This window comes from Mastomys coucha, unplaced genomic scaffold, assembly GCF_008632895.1.
Source record: "Mastomys coucha isolate ucsf_1 unplaced genomic scaffold, UCSF_Mcou_1 pScaffold13, whole genome shotgun sequence".
Taxonomy (NCBI): Eukaryota; Metazoa; Chordata; class Mammalia; order Rodentia; family Muridae; genus Mastomys; species Mastomys coucha.
Window position 1 is genome coordinate 36,435,877 of NW_022196895.1, and position 24,260 is coordinate 36,460,136.

Here is a 24,260-nt window from a genome sequence, read left to right on the forward strand (position 1 = left end):
GAAAGTAAAAAACATTTTTAAAAGATGACCTAAAAGTAGGAGGACTATTTTTAGGAAGCACATTACGATTATAAAAGAAAAATATGAGGCTCAGGAAAGGGGAAGAAGAGAAAGGGTTAAGAAGATGATTGGGAACATAGAGACAAACAAAGTGCAAGGTGCACAAATAGAAACATCCCTAAAACCACCAATATGTATAATTAATAATACTTATCATTTTAAAATGGATGATTGCCCCCAAAGTATCCTAACCTATGAAATAAAGATGCATGAACACATCTCTCTCTCTCTTCTGTCCCTCTCCCTTTTCATTCCCCTCCCCTCCCTTTCCCCTCTCCCTCCCTCTCCCTCTCCTCTCTCCTCTTTCTCCCTCTCCTCTCTTTTGAGACAATGTCTCACTATGTAGCTCTGGATATCCTGGAACTCAAGATTTAGATCAGTCTGGCCTTGAACTCAGAGAGATCTATCTGATTATGCCTCCCAAGTGCTGGGGTTAAAGGTATATGCCACCACACCAGGCCAGAACTCTCATTTTTGAATTCAGAGCATTTTCTTTTGAAATTGTAGAATCTTTTAGCTTTGTAATTTAAGTTAATATTAGAAACCCTATAAAATGACTTGGTCATTAAACTGTATAATAACCTTTAAATTCTTATTTTCTTATCAGCCAGCCTCTCTACCCCCTAGAATACATAATGAAGGAATAGTTTAACAACTGAGCTCTGAAGCAATGGTCATAATTTACTGATCCCTTTTTAAAAATTAAAGCACAGAGGCTCAGAATGAGGATGTATCTCAGAGGTAGAATTTTTACTGTCCACATGTGAAGGTCCACCTACACTACCATGTGCACAATGCTCGCTCTGTCCATCCGTCTGTCCGTCCATCTGTCTGTCTGTCTGTCTGTCTGTCTGTCTGTCTCTCTTTCTCTCTCTCTTTCTCACACACACACATACACACACACAGGTTAGGTGTGGTAGTGGCTGTAATCTCAGTTTCTGGAAGAATCAGGAAGTCAAAGTTAACCTTGGATACTTAACAAGTTTGAGGTCAGCCTGTCTCAACATGAATGGTAGAAACTAAAGCCAAGCATACACTTACTTTCTTATTCACCCCAACCAGTACTTAAGTCTGAATAGACTCAGATATACTCTTATCTCTGACCTGGTGGAAATAAAATGTTTATTTTGTCGTCATGGTGAATAATGAGTACAAAATAAATTCAGTTCACTATAAAAACTTAAAAATAGATAACATTTTTAACTCAGCTAAATTTCCAGATAACTAACTGCCCTGATAGTTTTGGACACTAGATGGCGATATAAGCGCATCATATAATAAACATTTCCTTAATTGGTCCAGCTTTAAAACCAAGACATTGGAGGCCAGAGAGCAGGTTAATGCATTAGTTTAAGCAGCAAAGTCAAATATAATCAGGTGTTCGAGAGTGAGCTAATATTCTAAATGTGTTCAGTAACCCAATGGTTATCGAAAGAAAAGATTGTTAAACACACACATACACACACACACACTTCAGTCAAGCTAATTTATGGGGCAAAACTTGGCACTGAACACACGAATCTTCTCAATTCCCCTCCATTTTTAATTTTAAGCTTTTAAATCATCAGTTGTTTGGGATGATGTGTGCCTCACCTGTATTATACATTGATGAATAAGTGCGTTCTTATCAGAGATGTGAGCCCAGGACGTTGGCATTTTTTAGGGGAAATGGCGGAGTTACTGTAAGCGGTTGGCTGGGCCATTATTGACTGGCAGGCTCAACTGGAAGCACTTCGTTAGTGTATTAGGTTGCCCTGGAAATGCCTTCTTGAAACTCTAATGATGCACTTAAGGGAGCCCGCTGGGACAGGAGTAAAACCTCTCTTAGCAGGCAGGCGTGTCTTCCACCGGAGTACTCTTGGGATGGGTTGGGATGGGCAGGCACATTCAAGAGAGTCTCAGTAAGGAGGCAGCCTCAGAACAGGTTGCAGGTGGCAGTTTCTTTCAGGTGAGTCAAGATACTGACTTACTTATGGCTAAAACTCCTAGCTTTTTATGGATAGTTGAATTTTGAGAGAGCATCCTCAATCCTGTTCTCGCGTGTGTGTGTGTGTGTGTGTGTGTGTGTGTGTGTGTGTGTGTGTGTGTGTTGGTGGAAGGGGAAGGGGCATTTGAGTATGACTGTAATGAAAAGATTAAAAAAAAAAAAAAAGAATTCCAAACACTTGTAACTTGAACATTCCATAGGATTAAAGGGAAAATGGCTTAAAAGGAGAAGTGAGCCCTTTTGCAGAGTCACGCGTTTGAAGAGTTCCTCCGGAGGTTTTTCAAATGAAAATCACAGCCAGGATGGAGGGTAATTGATGGGGGGAGGAGGGCTGCGGTGGAGGTACAACCAAAGAAGACAGAGCAGAGAGGCTGCTTGTACAAACTCCAGACCATAGGCTAGGGGCTTCTGTGCAGTGCAACGTCCCCGCCCTGTGTCAGCAGCCGGCGCCTCTGGTCCCGTGCCCACCGCGAGCGCACGTCCCTGTCAGTGCTGGCAACCTGTCACCGCCGAGGACGTGACTCCGAGCTGCCTCCGCTCTCTCCAAGCCCTATTCCTTTAAGATGATGTAATAGTCATTTCCCTGGATGGTTTCTTGCCTGCACTGCTCACACAACAGCATCCGAACTGCTCCTGGCACCGTGGGACCTCTCAGCTTTGGAGCCCAAGCCCTGCAGGCATCTCCTCGCCTCCCCGACTGCTTTTCTTTCCCACCTGGCGGGGACATGGGCGTCCCTTTGCCCTTGCCGGCAGGTGGGGTGGCTGCTGCGACCCTGGGGGGCGCATCTGTCTGTCTCCCTGCCTCTGGGCTCTCTGAATGCCTCTAAGTCCAGGTACCTCTTGCAACTCTCCCAGGTGCAAAGGATCTATCTGTTCTATAAGGTTTGGATTTTGTTTTTTCTTTTTTGCCTACGGAAGGTTTGGTTGAATTTTTTTTTTCCTCCGCTCCACTTCTTCGACTCAGCATCCTCTCCGTTCAACTTTTTTTCCCCGATCCGTTTTAACTAGAGATTGGAAGTGAATTCATACACACATCCATACACACATATAGAAACGTACACCTACTAGCGCTTAAGTGTGGAATCATTGTTTTCCGAGAGCACAGATCTCTTGACACTTTTCATCGATACCTCTGTCTTTTACCTGTTTGGGATTTGACAAGACGTCCAGGTTCAGCGTGGCTGTGGTTTCTGATTGTTCTGGAAAAGGTTATTTCTTCGCAAGAACCCAGTCTCCAGCACTCGCTAAGGTAAGCGCAGAGACTCACTGCTTTCTCTGTCCTGCTGAAAAACGGGTCTCTTTGGAAGTTGAAGATTGCATATGCCTTTCACATCAGATTTGCAAACAGGATCGATTTGAACAGCAGTTGCTGGAGACAGTGGTATATAGATAAACTTAAAGACTCAATACACCCCTAGGGAAGAACGCACTCAGTTAAGGAGTGATTAAAGTCAGTAGGTGCAGGCTGCTTATGTAAAAATAATCTCTCTTCCCTGTCATTTTGCCCCCTCTCTCCCTCTCTACTCTCCCCAGAGGTCTCTTCTTTTCTGACTCATTCTGGGTCTGAGGAAATAATTTTTCTCTTTTCTCTTAGACAGACCTCTGAGTAACTGGGCATTTGGCTTTCTTGCCTACCGAGCCTAATGGAAGATTGAGTGTAGACAAGCTGGTTGTTACATTCTGTGAAGAGCTCGATACCAGCCAGCTTTAAACTCCTTTAATGCTCCTCGTCCAGCATTACTTCACCTGTGGACTCTCCTAAAAATTTGCTTTGTTGGGAGAATAAAAAACCAAAACAAAACTGGGGTAAGAGGAAGTAATTTTAAAAAAGAAAAGTTAGTACCTTTTTCTTACCTTACGAGTGGATGCAAAGCATAGGGCTATAACTCGGTTGGACTGCACCTTTAATTCCAGGGAGCTGCAGAAGAAAGGGACAATGGCTCTGAGTGGGAACTGTAGCCGTTATTATCCACGGGACCAAGGGACTGCTGTTCCCAACTCCTTCCCAGAAGTCATAGAGCTGAATGTTGGGGGTCAGGTTTACTTTACTCGCCATTCCACATTAATAAGCATCCCCCATTCTCTCCTGTGGAAAATGTTTTCCCCAAAGAGAGACACTGCTAACGATCTAGCCAAGGACTCCAAGGGAAGGGTTTTCATTGACAGAGACGGCTTTCTGTTCCGTTATATTCTGGACTATCTCAGGGACAGGCAGGTGGTCCTGCCTGATCACTTTCCAGAAAGAGGAAGGCTGAAAAGAGAAGCTGAGTATTTCCAACTCCCTGACCTCGTCAAACTCCTGGCCCCCGAGGAAATCAAGCAAAGCCCGGATGAGTTCTGCCACAGTGACTTCGAAGATGCCTCCCAAGGAAGCGACACAAGAATCTGCCCCCCCTCTTCGCTGCTTCCTCATGACCGCAAGTGGGGTTTTATTACTGTGGGTTACAGGGGATCCTGTACCTTGGGCAGAGAGGGGCAAGCAGATGCCAAGTTTCGGAGAGTTCCTCGGATTTTGGTTTGCGGAAGGATTTCCTTGGCAAAGGAAGTCTTTGGAGAAACTTTGAATGAAAGTAGAGACCCCGATCGAGCTCCAGAAAGATACACCTCCAGATTTTATCTCAAGTTCAAACATCTGGAAAGAGCTTTTGATATGCTGTCAGAGTGTGGATTCCACATGGTGGCCTGTAACTCCTCAGTTACAGCATCTTTTGTCAACCAGTATACAGAAGACAAGATCTGGTCGAGCTATACCGAATACGTCTTCTATCGTAAGTAGAAAGGCTTCTGTTTATTTTTGTGTGTACTAGTTCTCTTCGTAGATGTGTATGGTCTAGTGTTTTGTTAGTATCTAAAGAATACTGGTTTGAGATTGCAGTTATGCTGAACTATAAGTAGAGTCCTATATGCTACAGTTCAGTTCCTTCAGAGTCTTACTGGAAGATTCTTTCATCTCGGAGGAATCTTTTTTTTTTTTCCAACGAGGTCACAGGTTAGTCAGAGATTTAAAAAATCATAAGGGACCAATGATGTTGGAGTAGCTTATAAGCAAGCATATGCGACTTTTTCCTATATAGTGACTTGTGAAAGTGGGGTTGTTGTTGCTTCACAGGGTTTGGAGTTTTTGCAGAGTCAGAATGGGTGAAGGACTACTGCCAATCCTTTCAGCTAAACTCTTGGGGTCTGTTAAACTGATTGCTGCAGGCTTGCTTTCATTAGTGGCTTTCAGAACACAGATGGACTCTGTACAGAGTGATGTGGTCTTGGCTAGATGGCACTGCAGACTGCCGAAAAGCACCCTGTTTCCCCCAGGTCTGAAATGTACTTTTATGGGCCTTGCAAATCTGTTGTTTGGTTCTTTTAGCATTTTCCACCGAGATTGGAGTTACATTGCAGGCTTAATTAAGGTGAACTTTGTTTAAGATCCATCTAAAAGGAACTAGATTCTCGAGAGTTGCCAATCACATGCAAACACCTCAGATGTTGAGATGATAAAATTCATATATATATATGTGTATATATATATGTATATACATATACATATATATATACACATATATCTCTCTATATATATATTCATTCAATATGTGTTTGTGAAAGATTACCAGAGCCCTCTAGTAGGTCTCTCCAAGTCTGTTCTTTGGCTTAATGGAGAGTTCTGGTGTGGACAGCTTTGTTTTATGGAAGGGCATTCTGAAATACAAGCCAATGGGCTTTGGAAAAAGAGTAAATTGGATTTGGGCCTGGGTATTGAGTTTATTTGGCAAGGACCATGTTCTCAAGTTTAGCATTCCATTCCCTTCTGCTGGTTTTAAAGCAACTTCAGAACTCAGGATTAAGATGTCTACATTTGTTTAAACATAAAGAGAAGAATGAGTTTCTTGGACCGGGCTTTTGTCTTTAGTTGTGTTTCTCCATTTGGAGTTGGTGCAGGTAGAGAAGCCAATGGGAAGCTGAGTTTCCCAAACTGGGCCATCATATATCTCCTCAGAGGAGAAACTATGCATGCATTTCCTAGACAAGATGGCTTATGAAGAAAAAGTTAAATCTGTCCCAAGACTTTACTGATGTATGGAATAGCGAACATTATTGGCCCTAATTGTGGCCATTGTAATCAATATCTCCCTTTAGGCCGGAGCTTAATCAACAAATACTGCTTTCTTTGGTTGGGCAAAGTCCTCATGCATACAAAGGAAAGATTCTAGATTTTAAATCCTCTGTGAAGGAGCTGGTGATATCTGTGGATCTGGTGGAACATATACCTTCTTCAAAGTTTTAGGGGAAATGTGCTTTAGTTCACCCATACGTTTGCACACTTGACTTTTAATCAATTAACCACCTAATTGATGCATTTAATGTCTAGGTCGATGGCGATTCTGTGTTCATCAAGGGCTTATCTGTCTGACACTATGCCCTCTTTAGAATGCTCTGGAAATGTCCCAATCCTCTGGTCACATGATTGCTGTTGCTCTGGCTGGGCTGTTGCGGAGAAGTTTGCTCTTCATGTCTCTATGGATAGGCTAGCCCAAAATGCACAGGAGCTTCATACGAACTATTTTCATCGCAAATCATAGGCTTCCCTTTTGTACCCAACATCCAGAGCTACATATTAACTCTTCCTCTGTCTTAGGACCAATAAAACTGACAGCTGGCTTTCTAGGGTGCATAACAGCTTCCGTGCAGCTGCTTAGCCATAATTATTTAATTAGAAGCTGCCAACTGTGCCTATATAAGCATTAATTCATCAAGCTGTTGTGCTCCGCTTAATGGGCCGAAACCATGGGAAGTACTCTAGAGTAGGGAGTTGACTGCAGCAAAAATGCTATACTCAGAGGAACTAATTTTCTTTCTGAACTTAGTACTTAGTGTTAGTAAGTTCACAACCACACACACATACACACACACACACACACACACACACACACACACACACACACATACGAACATCCCTTAGATGATGCAAGGAATTAACTCTAAGTAACCAAATTTTTAATATCTCAGGAATCATGCAAAATTACATTGTCTGGATCCACATCATATTAAAAGATGAACATAAAGAACTAATGCGTTGCCCTCAATGGTTGACACTGTGGGGATGAAGATTCCTCCCCACCCATTTCCCTGTTTGCCTGTTTTTCACTCAAGTCTTGCAAGAGGAAAATTCCATCCATCAACAGATTAGAGGCCTCCTTAAGCCTTTCATATGGGCCTAGAACCGATGATTGGCAGCAGTTAATCCTGAGTGTTTTATCTGCAAATGTTTAAGAGGGACAGAAGAAATGAAGGCTGTCTTGCTCAGTCACTAAAGCCTGAGTATGACTGGGACATAAAAACAAAGCGACCGTCATAAAATTGACTCACCAAATATTTTAAACATGTTCTTTGCTTTACTGAAAACAATTGAAAGGGGTCTTTTCACCCATGACCTAAGTTCTACCTCTTTGTTCTTTCAAACATCCCATAAAAGGCAGTACCATAAACAGCTGGCAGTGCTCCCTAGCTCACCTTTAAATAAAGTGTCAATTAAGTAATTTGGAAACCAGAGGCCCTAATCTAGTAAAATCACATGTACACTAAAAGGAAGGAGCACTGGCTACCTAGGGCTCTTTCAAGGGAAGGTGAGAAGACATTACACATGTTTGCTAAGCCTCAAAGGTAACTTTAGGTGAAAGTCTGAAAGTATAGTGGTTTTTGAAAGCACTTGTTTCTGGTGCTTATGAAAACATAAAGCAGCATGCCCACAAGTACAAAGTTTAGTTCATGACATAGTGCTTTGAGAATGGATATATTTTGAGCTTTTTGAATTGCCCATATGGTTATCAATTCACCATCCCTTGCATAAATGACTGCACATGGGTGTGTTGTAACCTTTATTCTTTTCCCTTTACTTCCTTAAATTTAAAGGATTACATCCACAAGGATCTCAAATTTCTTGACTACATACATACATACATACATACATATATACATACACATACATACATACATTATTCTTGTTGCTTAAGAAAAGATCTTGTCCAAAAGTAGATCATACAACTATTTTCCACGTAGAATTCAATTTGGACCATGGACCATGAACTGAGAAGAAGTGATTGTAGCTGCTGTGGATAATTTCTGCAATGTTGACTACAAACCTTCAAATAAAGGGTGTGATTGAACAGGCAAACAAGAGGAAACCTATGTATCTCTAAATGATAGCAGCTCCTTTGATGTTGTCCTTTGATGCCAGTGATAACTTCTGTTTTTATGCACAGAGAAATAGTGTTGGCACATTCAAATGAACCAGAGCAAAGCAGGCTTCCTCTCTATATTTTCTCTTTCTGTAACTTTTATTTTCTGTCCTTGCAACAAAGGTGTTTTTTTTTTTAATCTTCTTATTGAAGCCCTTCTAGGTGTAGAGTCCTTTCTCTCCATGCCAGAACTAGGATTTGTTGTTAGGAAAACTTCTGTAATGTCATTATATATAGAATGCTCTCAAGGAATGGTCTTATTTTCCCACAAGTATCTGAACATGAAAGAACTTGCAATAGTTGCTTATCAGGCAGTCTTTTACCCTGAAAGTAATGTTTTTAAGACTCCAGGTTACTTAACTTCTAATTAAAAGCAAATCACAATTTATTCAGGTCCTAGGGTTTATGATGAAGTCAGTGTGGATCCAATCGATATCAGGCTGATGTTGGAGGGCAAAGTGTAGAATGGATGGCATTACTTTATTCTTATTCCTTTAAGATGTTGTGTGCTGAGCACTGGGTTTCCTATGACAGTGAAATAAGCATGTTAGTAACATACTTTTATACTGTTTCACTACTATACCAAATGAGATCTGCTACCCAAGTTCACACCCTTGTGGGAGGTGTTTAAAATAGGTTATTCCTGGGACTATGACATTACTAAATGCCTTTGGCAGCAAGAAAAGAATGTCAGTGTGTGAGAAGAAAGGGAAGAGGGCATGGTCGCTAACATTGCTTCCAAGTGTCCTGAAAAGTTAAAAGTACACATCCCATTGGAAAGAGAAGAGCAGGTATTACTGATAGTCTAATGAGATTTAGATCCTACCAAATAACCTAGAAATGGAGGAGGCTGAGAGCATTCCAATACATAGAATACCTCCAGCCACCTCCAAACAGAAAACACAAGAGAGTAGGCTTCTCAGTCATTGCATGCCCACATTTCTGGAAACTCATTTCCTGAAGCTGAGACAAACTCTGCTTCACCACTCAACGGTTGCTTTACTTCTTTGGTCTTCACTCTAGTTTTTCTTAAATCTCATAGTTTGTGAATAGATTTTAAAATTTTTGGTGTAGAAATAATCCCAATGTAAACAAATGGAGAGGTAGTGTAGGAGAAGCTTCAGTCTAACCAATGCCCATCTCTTGATGGTTACTACTGTCATCATGGGTAAGCCTCCTTCATCTCTGTTCTTCTTTACCTTACATTCTGTCTTCTCTAGATAGCTTCGGGATAAATCCCAGATTCTAGTCTTGTGATTCATCTACAGGTACTATAGATATCATTTAGATATCTTGAAGGATTTTTCTAGAAATATACAATATATTTATTGCATACAAAATCAGTATCTTTGTTATCAAATATCTAGCCGGTGTTCAGGGATTCCTGACTTCCCTCCCATATTATCTTTCATCTTAGCTGCTTTGTGTGAATCAGTGTCCATTTAAGGAGCATCCATTATGTTTGGTTGATGCATTTGCTTATAATTCCATGCTTTAATAACACTTTATTAACTTCTGTGCAATCAATTGGTTAGGCACTATTAACTTGTTAGATGTAGGAGCTGAAGTTGGTCAGTTCAGTTTCAGTGCTTCTGGCCAGTGTTCTTCATCATTTATGGCAAGTGCAGTTTTCATTTACATAGAAGTAACATGTTAATGGAGGCAAAGTAAGGGTACTTTTATTGTCAGCTTTTGTATTCATTATATGAATACACAGCAATGGAGGCTACTCTCTCCATTTTCCAAATCTGTTGCTACAATGAAGTCATTATTACAAGGGACAACATACTTTTCCTTATAGTCATTCTGGAGACATCTAGTAGTCCACAGTTTTGTTCATTTTTCTATCAGGATGCCTTTAGGGGTACACTGCGTCTCCCAAGATGCGCACTGGGTCTTGCTTCCTGTGAGTAGGAATCATCTGAGGTGGGAGAAGTCACCTTCTACCCACTCTAGTTTTACATTTCAGTATCTATGGATTCTTTCAGCTGTGGTCTAGCTCCACTGAATTCACCATCTGTTTCCAAGCCTATGTGTTTCTCAGTCTCAGTAAATGGCATCTTTAGTTCATCCAGGTCTTAATGAACCATGAAAAACATCCCAAGCCTTCATTCTACCCAGTGAACCTCTCTAACCTACTGGAAGTCCTCTTTCTTCTCCTTTTCACAAAATCCCTTCCATAGATGCCAAAAACCTTAGCCATCGATGCTACTCCTGCTTGAGTCACAAGTATTGCCTTTCTAGACAAATGCCAAGAATGCCAAGACAATTAAATGGTCTTCTTTGATAGTTCCTTTTGGGTGTAGTGTCTATGAGACAGACATGGTAAGGTTTTGAAAACATAAGTCTAACCACACACCTCTTTTCTGCTTTAAGTCCACTTTACCATGAAGTGCTTGCTTAAAGGGTTAAGTGAGTCTATACCATGCATCAGTACCCTGTATTTTTGAAATGACCTCCACTTCCCTTTTAGACCCTATTGTCCTATCTTGCTGGTGCATTTCAAGATCACTGGAATATATCTCACGTAGCTCCTGGATTTTAAAAATAATCTGCTTCTTCATTTGGGCATATGACATTCTCTCTGCCTAGAACTCTGCCTCCTCCTGCTTCATGAAGAAAAATTTTAGACAAGAAGTCAAATTTTAGATGCCTTTATTGGTCTGCTGATAACGAAGACACACCTTATACTTGCCTCCTAGGGCACTAGTTTCTTCTACCATAGCACCAATTGTAATATGTTATTTTTGCTTATTAATCTGTCTCTCCATTTCACAACTTTGTAAAAATAGAATTATGAACATTAGGTTCATCATAATACCTGGTACTAACACTCATGTAGGTACTCTGTAAATCTCATTTTAAAAAGTGGGAAAGTGCCCACTTTACTGCTCTGCCAGGGACATAAATGCTGCTGTCTGGGAATACTGTTAGGTAAGCTATTAAAAGAAAAGCTGGAGGTCAACAGTGGTGTGATTAATGCTTCAGTAACTAGTAAGGGCATTTCCCTATATTCACTGAGTACTGCTTTTACATACAGAGTGGAAATATCACAGAAAGAAGCTCTACTCGTAGCACCTGTCCAAAGAGTTCAGCCCCAGCGAAATGTGAAGAACACTTACCAGCAGCAAAGTCTCATGTGTTCCTTTTAGTTGCTCTATCCAAGCAGGAGAAAATGGATGCTGGGTGGAGTTGGTGTTTAAGGAAAATCCCAGAGGGGAATCACAATTCAGAAAAAAAGTGTACCAAATTGGTAGAATATTTCTAATAGGAAAAGAAATCGACTGAATACAAAGTGTGCTATGAGACCTGTCTTCTTTATCTTCTTTTTTCTCAAATGCTCCATTTATTTCTTTTGATTCGTATCAGTGATCATATTCCTTAATGTTAGGGATGGCCTTACACCATGCTTAAAAGCCTTGCTATTGGGGCATAGGAGAAAACGGCACCATTTGCCCTTGAAATAGTGCTCAAGTATAAATCCCTGTTGGTGATACAACCATTTGAAAATTACATTCCTTCCAAGACTCGGTTTCCTCACCTGGAAAGAGGAGCTGAGAACAACAGTAGTTGAATCATAGAGTTCTGGGGCTCACATGGTTGGAGGACAAGGCACAGGGGAGAATGCCTGGTACCAGACAGTGCTGAGGGCCCAGACACCCAGTCCTCTGTTAATCCCATGGTAATTCTGGCAGGGAATAGTCATACGGGTCCATCGAAGTCATGTGTCTGTTTACCTTTGGTAGTTCATTGTATAGTTTATTGTTCTGAGCATGTACAAATGAATCTTTTGTAGACTTGTACTTGATAGAAGGAAATTCTGGCTACTTGCTTTAGTTGAATCAAAATAAGCATAAAGGTCAATACCACAAAAAAATTCATGTTAAATGGCACAGTGTATACTATGAATATGCAAAGTCTCTAAGTGTTTATTAAAATATATGTAAATAAGATTATATACTTATTAAAAAAGAGAGAAAGGAAAAGGGTCTGAAAATATAGCAATATTATATATATGTATGTATATGTATACATATATATTTTTACATTACATAATAGAAATTGTTAACAGTGGCTTTTCATTTTCCTCTTTGGCTTTCAAAGCCTATGGGACTGAAAATTAAAAGAGTACAACTTAAATTATAGATTTAGTCTCTACAGAATTAAAATTTCCCTTTTTATTAGTCTCAGCCTGGAAAGTATTCTTTGTGGTGACAGAAGAAATGGTTATTGAGTTGGCCGCTGACAATGGAATCATCAAAATTGTTCTAGAAGCCAAAAGAAGACACTTTACTCCATATAATATGTAGCTGTGCATTCTGATATGACAGGGAAATGAGATTGCTGATCAGGGTGTGCTACCATGTGAACTATTCAGAAACTGCTCCATGTGAGGTAATTCATACTTTTCTATTTTTATTCAGGCCTATTTGGAGGCAGAAACTTATAATCATTTCCCTGCCCAATACACAGCAACCTTTCATTCTGAGTGAGCATGATACGGTGTGATTATGAACCAGCTGCACTTAGGAAAATAGAAGGCAAACATAAGACTTTCAGGCTTCTGTGTGCATATTGTGTTTTAGAGAACTGTGAACTACCCAGGCCAACATTGCTTGTCAGCTAAACAAAGCAAAGGGGAACTAAATCCAAATAACAGTAATGATTCTTTTATAGGGACCCTGGAGGAGAAGAGAAATTCCAAGGGTCAGTATAGTAGAACAATGGGTGCTCGTGTATGCTGAAGTGTTGGAGAGGCAGGGGAAATATTTGAGGACTTCTAAAAATACCCGAAAGATAAAAAGAGCTGATGTAACACAGAGTGCATTGAGCCCTGGACAGATATCATGGATCACTTCCTTATAAATTGAACATGCAGTTGCATTTGTTGAGGCTATTTTTCCTGTAGGTATGCTCCTGAACATTTACATAGCCACACAGTTGAACACAGGACTCAGTTTTCATTTAACTGATTTCTAGCCAACTAGTTGAAATCTTTCCTTTAGACAGACAGTACCTGTATAGAATTCAGCTTTGTTGGGATGCAACAAATGGGAAGGTATTAATTTGGACTTTTCCAAGAAAAACATACCTTATAAACTAGAAACCTTCCTTTTCTTTTCTGGATAGACATTCAGGTAGAATAAGGACATAGTTTGTTTGTTTGTTTGTTTGTTTTTTGAGAAAGGGTTTCTCTGTGTAGCCCTGGCTGTCCTGGACTAACTCTGTAGACCAGGCTGGCCTCGAACTCAGAAATCCGCCTGCCTCTGCCTCCCAAGTGCTGGGATTAAAGGCGTGTGCCACCACCGCCCGGCGAATAAGGACATAGTGACTGGCATTCTGAAGTACTTTCCACAGCCTTAAGCATGCTTTCTGATGGACATTGTGCAGAATAGGAAGGCAATGACTGGCATTCTGTAGCACTCACCACAGCTTTAGTCCTGCTTTTAGAGTTTAAAGTAAGAAAAATACTTACTGTGTATGTTCGTAAGAACCTTATTAATTTCTACTTTGTAAGGATCCGTCTTGTATAATATGTCACTTCATAGGGCTGTCTGCTTGAGGTGGGTAGAGAATGTGAAATCGGTATGCAAAGCATCTAGATTCTGTCTGAGTCATGGACTCTTCATGCTAATGAGTTTCTAGTACTTCACCACAATCTGCTGAGGAAGTAATTAGCAGTGTCCACAGACTCCATTGATTGGAATCCGCAGGCACTCCAAACTTCCCTTCATCTGAACCCTCAGCACGCATCAAAAATATGTAGTGAAGTGTTTCCTAAAACATCTTGACACACATACCTTTCCTTTCAGTGCCCTGCTTCATTAACTGGACGTAAGTCTCACCTCGGTCATTTGTGGAGAGTTCTATTCATTTCCTTCTGACCATGAGCAACTACTGATTATGTTCTGCCCATTGTGACTCAGATATCTCTGCTAATCTGCTTGAATACTGAGAGGTTTCATGAAGAGAATCACATATTTACATATAGTTATGATTTGTGGAGAGATATGATTAGGAAAGAGGAAATTACAATTTTCTATGATAGGGAAAAAAAATACAAGAGGATTGAGAAGGGACTCCTAATCTGAATTCAGGGGCTTTGGGATATTAGAGTAGCTTTAGTATTAATGTTTAGAGAAGAGAAAATGCTTAAATCTTTAGTGCATTTGTTGATATTAAGATATCAGCTAACTGATGAAGTCAGAGAGGTCATATCCTAATGTGGTTTGCAAGAACTTTGACGTTGTTAACCGCCCCCTCATTTCTCAGTTTACTGGATTTTTTTCCAATGATAGCCATGTAATGATTTTACTTATGCCAGGTACAAATATTCCTTTTAATTCGTTGTTTCTCTCTTCTGTTGAAAACTATGCTTGTAAAAATATACATGCTAAACTAGAGTCCATAGTGTTATACTATAGAAGTAGTTGGGTTTTTTTTTTTTGAGCATTGTATTTTTATATCGCTAGTCTCTATTTTATGAAGGCTTTTAAAATGGGGTGTGTTATTATTATCAATTTAATTTTTAAGGACTACTGGTTTGCCTTGTGAATCTGGTCCAGAACTTGTTAGCAATGAGTTCTACAGTGGTGAGGACACAGGAAGTGCTCAATTAGCATGGGTTTAATGAATAAATTAGCAATGCTGCCTTTTAATGAAAGAAAATGTGAAATGTAAAAATGAATGGAATTTGCTGCCTGTTTTACTCAGTAGTTTTCTTTAGTCATGAATGTATCCTAAAAGCAATAGCAACAGAATGATAGGTAAATATCCTAGCAGCATGCATCCTATGCACAAGAAACCTTAGTCTAATTCAACATATGCACAAGAAAACCATAGTCTATCACTTCCTGCCAGGATGTGCCTAAACAATCATCAGCTAAAGGGAGGTGAGAAAGCATCCCTCAAGGCAGAGCTGTGTGACTGAAGACACACCCAAGCCATCAGACTAGCTAGGAGCCCTGCATTTTCTTTATAGACTTTGATGGTTTGTGTGGTAGATTCACAAAGAGAATGGAAAATGAACCCATTAGAGAGAACCTTGCCCATGATCAAACAGAAGCCAGGCTGATAGCCACTGAGTCTTGCTCTGGACTGATCGGCATACACTTTATGCTTCAAAGAAAGAACAAGCTCAACCACATAGCTTTTCCTTTACCTCCCTAGGCATGCGCCTGTCCCCATCTCTTCTGAAAGCATTTGGCCATTGGCGCTGTTTCCCACCCTGGGGCTTTCCACAGTTCATAGATCTGACCAGTTTCCTTTGTTGCATTTGTGTCCCCTCTTCTCCAAACACTCTCCTACTTCCCACCACTCTGAATCTTACTCCTCTCTCAATGCTTGGACTTAGTGGGGTTTGATAAAAAGGCTTTCTGGTCTACCACAATAGAAGAACATAGGCTCTTCACAGTTGCTATCTGCATATCACTGCCCCCCCACCACTCCCTGTAAATGATAGAGATGTTCTCATCTCTCTGATTTTTCTCTCTCTCTGTCTCTGTCTCTCTCTGTCTTTCTCCATCTCCCTTTTATGAAAGCTTTATTAAGACAACAGTTTAATTTGTCTCCCTTTTCTCTATCCTTAGCACCCTATAATTAATGTAATGCTTTATTCATAGTAGGTAGTTTGGTTCCATCCTTTACACTCCACTATATAAAATTATCATAGATAATCTTTTCCTGTAAAGGTCACTGGTGAACACAAACACCCCCGGACACACACCAACACACCCACACTCCACAGGCATAGATCTGGCTAGCATAACACAAAAAAATGAGAAAAAGAAAAATAGAAAAGGAAAAGCAAATTTAAACACTGAGAGAGAGAAGTGGAGGGGGGAGGACTTAGTATATGGACAAGAATGCAGAAGTGGGGATAATTACTTTGAAAGGTTACTTAACCTCTCTAGCCTTCAGAGACCTTAAATGTATGACATGAACACTGGACCATTTTAGTTGTCTCATAAAAGAGATATCAATAATATGGCATTTGTTAAATGATTATGTTGCTTGATTAGATGTTTGTCATTAAGGCAGATTTTATCATAGCTTGACTGAACATCTAAAACTGTCTCAGAGACAGGCAGCTACAACCAAGGAGAGATTGAACCTGTTATTTTTAAAAGTGAAGAAGCATTTAAATATCAGTTGTCAGAAATAGGCCAATAGGCTTTGATAGAACCATAATACTAGTGCTTTTATTATTTTAGGTTGAGTAATGTATAGTCAAAACGTACAGCGTATCCTTTGTTTCTTTTACTTATTTGTATAATGATCGTATATGTATAGAGCAGATATGAGTATGGCCCCTTGTAAACTCCTGTAAGACATAATATTTGGTGCAAACTTGAAGTGTATCTGTCACACTTGGGGAATATATGCTGGTTAATTTTTGTCAACTTGACACAAGATAGAGTCACCTGGAAGTAGAAGCTTCAGCTGTGAAAATATTTTTTTTTTCTTTTAGATATTTTCTTTATTTACATGTAAATTTCTCCATTCCCAGTTTCCCCTCCAAAAAAACAAAGAAACAAACAAAAACAACCAAAACAAACCTGTTGCCTCCCACTTCCCCATGCCTGCCACCCCGCCCTCTCCCACTTTCTGGCCCTGGCATTCCCCTACACTGGGGCACAGAACTTTGCGAAAATATTTCTATCTCATTGATCTTTACGCAAGTCTCTGGGTCATTTTCTTGATTTGTGATTGATGTAGAAGAGTTCATCCCACTGTAGCTGATATCACTCTGAGGCAACTGAACCAGCCATACCTTCCTTCATGACCTCTGCTTTAGTTCCCACCTCCAAGTTCCTGCTTAGGGTTCCGGCTCTGACTTCCCTTCATGATGGGCTACAACCTATAAGCCATCCTTTTTTTTTTTTTTCAAGTTGGTTTTGATCAGTGTTTTATCACAACAACAAAAACCAAACTAGGACAGCAGGGGACCAACTGGATCTACAGATTCAGAGCTTCCTGGTTGGGTAGAGGGGGATATCATAATTTTATGACTCGGTTTCCTCTGAGTCATCAGACTTTAAATGAAGTACTGGGCAAAAGCCAACATGCATAATCATTTTAGTGGTGCTATTTTGATTGAAGTGAGAAATGAATGCAAGTTATCACACCAGTTCCTGCCTTCTTCCTTTTTCTGCCCTTGGGAAAATTCCAGGAAACCTAGAAACAACAATATTTGGCTTGAAGAAACATGATCTGATACTCCAACCAAATGATGGGTTTTTCTCTTTTGAAAAATTTTCATTTTGCATTTTTATTAGATTCATCTTTATTTCATGTTCATTTGACACAGGCTTAGTTGTTAGATGGAATTTATAGGAAATCAATAAGAAGTTGAAGAATTAAAAACAAAGTTAATTTGCTTCTGTCTTTGACAAAAGACAGAATAAGTAAGTTTCTGTCAAAGATAGCTTACTTATTGACCTTAGACATATATTTACAACAACACAGGCAATGGTGATTACTTCTATTCAAGGGAAGACATGAAGATGGCTCCTCAGGCTGACTTCATATGCTGCTAGCTTGGAATTCTTTTCTGTATTGTGAATGAACTCAAAATTTGTATATTGTTCCATAAGATTAATATACTACATAGTTCCTACACAGAGTTTAAGGAACTACAGTAAAATCTCTGGTTACAATGGTGCTGCTCTCTGTTTTTATGTTACTGATTACAACTGGTTACAAACAAATAAAATGTCTGTTGGGTGAGGTATTTGAACATAACCCCTCCTTTACCAGCCATATTTGTATATATGTATAATAGCAAGAACATTTTTTTGCCACCACAGATTTGCCTTGGTAATTTGTTTTTGTTTTTGTTTTTGTTTTGTTTTTTTGTTTTTTTGTTTTGTTATGAGAAAGAAAGTTTTCTTGAAAAAAAAACAAAACAGATGGAATCTCATTTAGCTTGCTATTGAAGTCTTCTAGAGTTCAGATAGAAATAAAGCTTACACAAGCGCACAAAATTAAACTCTCAGATGTTAACAACTGTTGTAAGCACTTTTTTAGTGAACTTTATATCATATACTATTTAAATATTTCTCATTTGATCCTAACAAAACTTCTGCAATGAGACCCTGATGTTTAGAGAAGTTGTTTATCATAGATCATATTTTTAGTAGGTATTTCCTGCATTGGAGGATATCTGTGTAGAGGGATCATATAGCATCTATCTGGCTTTATGTTTGAGCAAAGTTCATTAGTTTATATCACCAAAGAGTTAAGGGTTGACTAGGAGATTCAGGGTGTGGATAGGGCAGCACTACTAATGCAGATCATTGTCATGCCATTTGATAACTTGTATAAACATAACTCAAATTTTAATTGCCTTGACCACCACTCTTCTGGTATTTGGAAGTCATGCCATAATCATCACAGAAAAACCAAGTGGAGTGCTGCATTTCCAGTGCTGATGAATAGCTATTCAAAGGAAACAACACATAAGATTCAGTGAGAATCCCACATAAAGTCTGCAAAGGGGGGGTGGATAATAGAAGGTATTCAACATAGATGATTTCCTTTGCTCTTCCCACTCACTTTTCAAGGCTATGAACATAATCTATGGGGACATGCTCTAGCTTCAAAAAAGTTAAACCAGATTGAGCCCAAGTCTGTGAATCTGTCCTCAGTTACCCACACAGAGCTTCTGGGATACAGTCTCTTCTTCCAGAGACTCCCACATAGCATTATTTTTATGGATTTGATTTTCTAGGTGCCACAGATGCAAAAAGGCACAAGATTTCATAGTCCAAAAAAGAAGTCAGAAAACATCTGAAATGGAGTATGGTAAATTTATATTTTCCTCCACTCCATCGAATATCTAGGTAAAAATAGCAGACGCGACACACAAGCACAAATGCATTAGGCAAATGCCACTATAGGTTTCTTCTGTCTTCATACACACACACACACACACACACACACACACACACACACACACACACACACAAATGGCATATAGCAGACTTTAGTTGTAGATCTATTATGAAGAGAGGAACCAGATGAACTCTGATGTAGGACACAGTAGCACTGATGACCTTCTGGAGAAAAGGAATATTTGAATAAACTATTTTAAAAGTGTAAATCACAGACAATAATGCAAAATGAACTTCTTGTTTAGTAGATTGCCTAGTTTTGGCTTAGGGAGTTAACAGGGAACTTGCTTCACTCTCTCTGTTATGTTTATAATAGTTCTCATTACTTTAGAGGCCAGTAAATTACTACAACCATGCTGCAATCAAACACTAAAGAGAAAACGTGACTCTTGAGTGTAAAATCAGTTGGATATCTTAAACCATTTCACTCCCAAGTCTTGGTAAGCATCCTAAAACTACAGAGAAAGAACAGTATAATCTTGTTTGTTTTCATTTTGTATGGTTTTTGAGTTTCTGTAAACAACTGTTTTCCTTTCCTTAAAATGAGTTATTTATGGCATTGAGTGCATGCAAATTAAGAGTCCTTGTGGCCATGGTGATGTTCTTCCTCTCTTTAGACCACTGGTGCTCATCATGACAACAGTTGGGAAGGATAGTCTTTCTCATTTTACAGAGAAGCAAACTGAGACCTAGGAAGGTTCTTACTTAAGATCACAGGTTGCAAATAACAAAATTGGGATTCAGACTCTGTCAAGTCTGCCTGACTCTAAATGCTATCTCTGCTTTGTAGCTGGTAACTTACGGTGGGCTGCAAATCTTCCTTACCCATGAGTTATTATTTGTAAAGCACATATAGTAATCACTAGAATGAAAGATTTCATGATAAAATGGGTCTGTTTCTTTGTCCACTGTGAGACTGAGCCTGGAATAATTACGAAGTTGATTCTGAGGAACAGAACCTGTGTTTGTATGCTTTTACAATAATAACCAATATTTTCAGGGGTAGGTTGTTTCTGTAAGGATTTATACAAAGGGATTTATACAAAGCCATTTATCTAACATTTTATTTAAACACTCTTTCAATATCAAGCAGAATTCAGTGTTGGATCAAATAAATGTAACTTTCTGCAAAATTTATGTTTTAGGGTATGTGTAAGTTTATGAGTATGTGTGTGTGTCTGTCTCTCTGTCTGTCATGTGATATAGGTATTAAGCAGTATAGGTAAGGAAAATGTAATTATATAAATATAAAAATGAGAAAAAAGGTATGGTGTGTTGGTGATTACCATAGTTAGCTTTAGTTGTCTACTTGATACAAAGCTGTAGTCACCTGGGAAAAGGGAACCTAAATTGAGGAATTGCCTTCCTTAGAATGGACTTTGGACATGTCTATGGGAGCATTTTCTTCATGGATAATTGATGAAAGAAGGGCTAGACCAATCAGAGGGTTTGGCCCCGTTCAGCAGATAATCCTAGTCTATATAAGAAGGGTTGCTGATCATGAGCCTCAAGTGAGCCAGCAAGCCACATTCCTCCATGGTCTCTGCTTCAGTTCTTGACTCTAGGTTCATGGATGAGATTCCTTCAGTGAAAGATGGATTATGACCTGGAGCCTAAACCAGATTGGTTTTGCTTAGTGTTTTATCCTAGCAATAGAAAAGTGAACTAGAATAGTGGTACACATTGATTTCAGAGAGAAGACTTGGAGGTCACCATTGTGTGGTGGTGATGGTTAAAAATGATGTATAAGAAATACATCTTCAAGTTGTGGAACATTTAACAGTCTGAAGAAAAATCATGTACTGAGTTGCAGAGATGAGAGAACTGGGTCTATTAGAGAAAGAGCTTATAGTGGTGGGGTAGCTGGAACAGGTAAGGGAGACAGATCCAAGAAGAAAACAAAAACAAAGATGCACCTGGGACCAGACTGTGGACCTCTGTTAAAACCTTAGCTCTACCCTCTGGGTAGGTAGCTACTGCAGAGCTGTGAGCAGATAGGTTTCCTGCTGTGTGATACAGGAAATTTGACTTATATTTTCTTCATTTGAGGTGCAACTTTCAAATGATGGAGCAGAAGAAAGACTCTCAAATAGATGCCTATGAGAATGGAGTGTAATCCAGTTTTGAGTTGGTAGTTGCCTAATGTGGTTAAGGGGGTTGTTGAGGTGGGAGAGCCTGGACTCTGGATTTATGGCATGGCTGTGCTGAATGGCAAAAAGGATGACTCCAAGCATTTTGAGTTAAGTCACTTGGCTAACTGGAGTCACTACCAATGGAGAAGAGGAAGATCAAGGATTGGAGTTCATAACAGAAACTCAGAGTCCGAGCTTTATTAGACATTGTATTGATATATCAAGTAGCAAGTAGATGTATACACCTGTGACTGTGAAGGGTGAGGCTTGGCTTAACATACCAATCTGGTAGCCATATATCCAAACTTGAAGAAACCAAATGAAAGTAGCAAGAATACTGCGGAAGGAGCCCAGAAGGCATGCCTGGTAAGGTGGGAGGAGAATCAAACACCCAGAGATAAAACACAGGAGGGAATGATGAACTGGGGAGAGATTGATTAACTCACACACTAATGATGGTGACTTATCTGAGGAATGATGGCCTTTAGACATGCTAACACAGAAGTCACTGGTGACTTTGATTTCAGTTATTCTGGTCAGTTGGTGAGAATAAAAGCTTTTTTGGAATATTTTAACGAGATAACAGGAATAGTGGAACCTGGAAAAATGAGTGCCAGCAGTACTAGGAAATAAAATAGAGAACTTAGATGGGACAAGAGAAAGTAAGAATAAGAGAGAAAAATTTTTAAGATGGGAGATTTTACAGTGTGCATGCTGAAGGGAATGGGTGCATAGCTGGGGGAAAATAGAACAAAATAGTACAAGTGCAAGAGAGGAAATGTAGCTAAAGTGGTAGACACCTTGGAGAGATAGGCAGGGGGATGGAGGACATTCAGAGTTTATTATTAGTTTATGATAATGATAATATGTATTATATTTATAGTTAATATATACATATATATACACATAAACACCTCTTTCTCTCTCTCTTTATATATATATTTATATACATATATAGCCTGAGATCTCCATGCAGGCACCAATCCAACCTTTCTACCCTCTATGAGCAGTGTAGATATTGTGTTCAGCAGTGGAGCCCTGCTGTCAATTTAAGATCCTCTGTCTTAGATAGTTTAGGGATCTTCATGGGACAACCCCAACTCTTGGCCAACAATTCAACTAAATGCAACCAAGTCCCACCAATAGAAGCCTTGCTCGTTTACAAAAGATGGCCAGTTCAGACTCCCTGTCCTCCATCACTAGGACTCCTCCCTAGGGTTACCTTCATAGATCCCAGGAAGCTTCCACTGCATTAGGTTTCACCCCAACTCATGCTCTCCAATTCTAGCTGTCTCTCCCTGTGTTCTCTCCCTCCACCCCCTACCCAGTCCCATCCAACCCTGTCCCCACCTGTCCCCAGTCCACCTACAAGATTTATTGTATTTCCTCTACTCAGGAAGTTCCATGTGTTCCCTGTCCCCACCCCACCCTCAGAGCCTGCCTCTTTACCTAACCTCTCTGGGTCAGTGGATTGAAGATTGATTATCATTTACTTAAGAACTAATACCCAATTTTAAGTGAATACATACTATATTTGTCTTTCTGGGTGAAGCCATATTTTAAAGAGACTTTATTCAGTGTGGTCATTTAGCTTCTTTGAAGTTCTCCATCTGGATGCATACAGCCAATATATGGATTCAGTTAAACCCAGGACTACTGGCTAGGATCCTCAGAGAACTGATGAGACTTGTTAAAATGATTGACTATTGAATTTAAGCTAGTAAGAAAGATAGTATGTGAAAGAAATAAGAGACAACGAAAAGGTGTAGCATCAATAGAATAGAGACTTTCATGGGGTCAAAGACTCCTATAGAACTGAGTTCTGGAGAAAATGAACTAGAAACATGAGCAGGAGAGAGCAAACTATTGGCAAGTGTACTTATGCATAACCAAGGTATTAATTTGACATAAGTATGGCTATGAAAGACTGTGGTTAAAGGACTGAAGAGAAGAGTTGGCTTATCTATGTGTGCATTGTAAGCACCCAAATTATTTCTTCTCATAATGACTCTACTCCTCATTTTAAGGAGCAAAATAGAAGGTCAGTGTGTTTAGGACAAGTTCCCCACACTAGGGGATTTTAGTGCTGGTATTTGAATTTGACCTTTGTAATGAATCTTTTGCCTACTGTACATTGTGGTACTAGCATAATAATATGCTTTGTTGTCCCCATGCCATGAACAATTAAAGGAGTTGGGGAGGGAGGGTTAAAATATTTTTTGTTGTTGTTTATTTAATTTATCATTTACTAACAGAACTTTATTATGTGTTATGGATTTATTATTTATTTGTTTAGATCCTAGGTATTGACACCAGCTCCTCACATATTCTAGCCACACACCCCATTTCTTTTTTTTATTAGATATTTTCTTTATTTACATGTCATATAATTTCTCCTTTGCCAGTTCCACCCCCCAAGAAAAAAACAAACCAAAAAACAATAACAAGGACAAACCCCTGTTCCCTTCCCCTTCCTCCTGCTTGCCACCCCACCCTCTCCCACTTACTGGCCCTGGTATTCCCCTACACTGGGGCACAGAACCTTCACAGCGCCAAGGGCCTCTCCTTGCATTGATGACCAACTTGGCCATCCTCTACTATACACATGCTGCCATAGCCATCAGTCCCACCATGTGTACTCCTTGGTTGGTGGTTTAGTCCCTGGGAGCTCTGAGGGTACTACTAGTTCATATTGTTGTTCGTCCTAAGGGGCTGCAAACCTCTCAGCATCTTCGGTCCTTTCTCTAACTCTTTCATTGGGGACCCTATACTTAGTTCAATGGATGGCTGTGAGCCTCTACTTCTGTATTAGTTGGTACTGTCAGAGCCTCTCAGGAGACAGCAATATCAGGCTGGCTTGCCCTTCCTTCAGTCTCTGCTCCATAGTTAGTCTCTGAAACTCCTTCCATGGGTATTTTGTTCCCCCTTTTAAGAAGGAATTAAGTGTCCACATTTTGGT

The 24,260-nt window shown here is 39.7% G+C and overlaps 1 protein-coding gene across 2 annotated transcripts in view; it reads left to right on the forward strand.

Moving 5' to 3' along the window:
• The first annotated feature begins 1,970 nt into the window (after positions 1-1,970).
• Kctd16 (potassium channel tetramerization domain containing 16) overlaps positions 1,971-24,260 on the forward strand; it is a 271,360-nt gene continuing 249,070 nt past the window's right edge. Inside the window, exons 1-2 of one of the 2 annotated variants that reach the window (XM_031365565.1) lie at positions 1,971-2,008; positions 3,642-4,815. In XM_031365565.1, the coding sequence (XP_031221425.1) occupies positions 3,984-4,815 (832 nt within the window). In that variant the 5' untranslated portion in view covers positions 1,971-2,008; positions 3,642-3,983. Of the gene's footprint in view, positions 2,009-2,418; positions 3,297-3,641; positions 4,816-24,260 lie in introns of those variants that run through there. The other variant, XM_031365564.1, reaches the window with a different exon arrangement.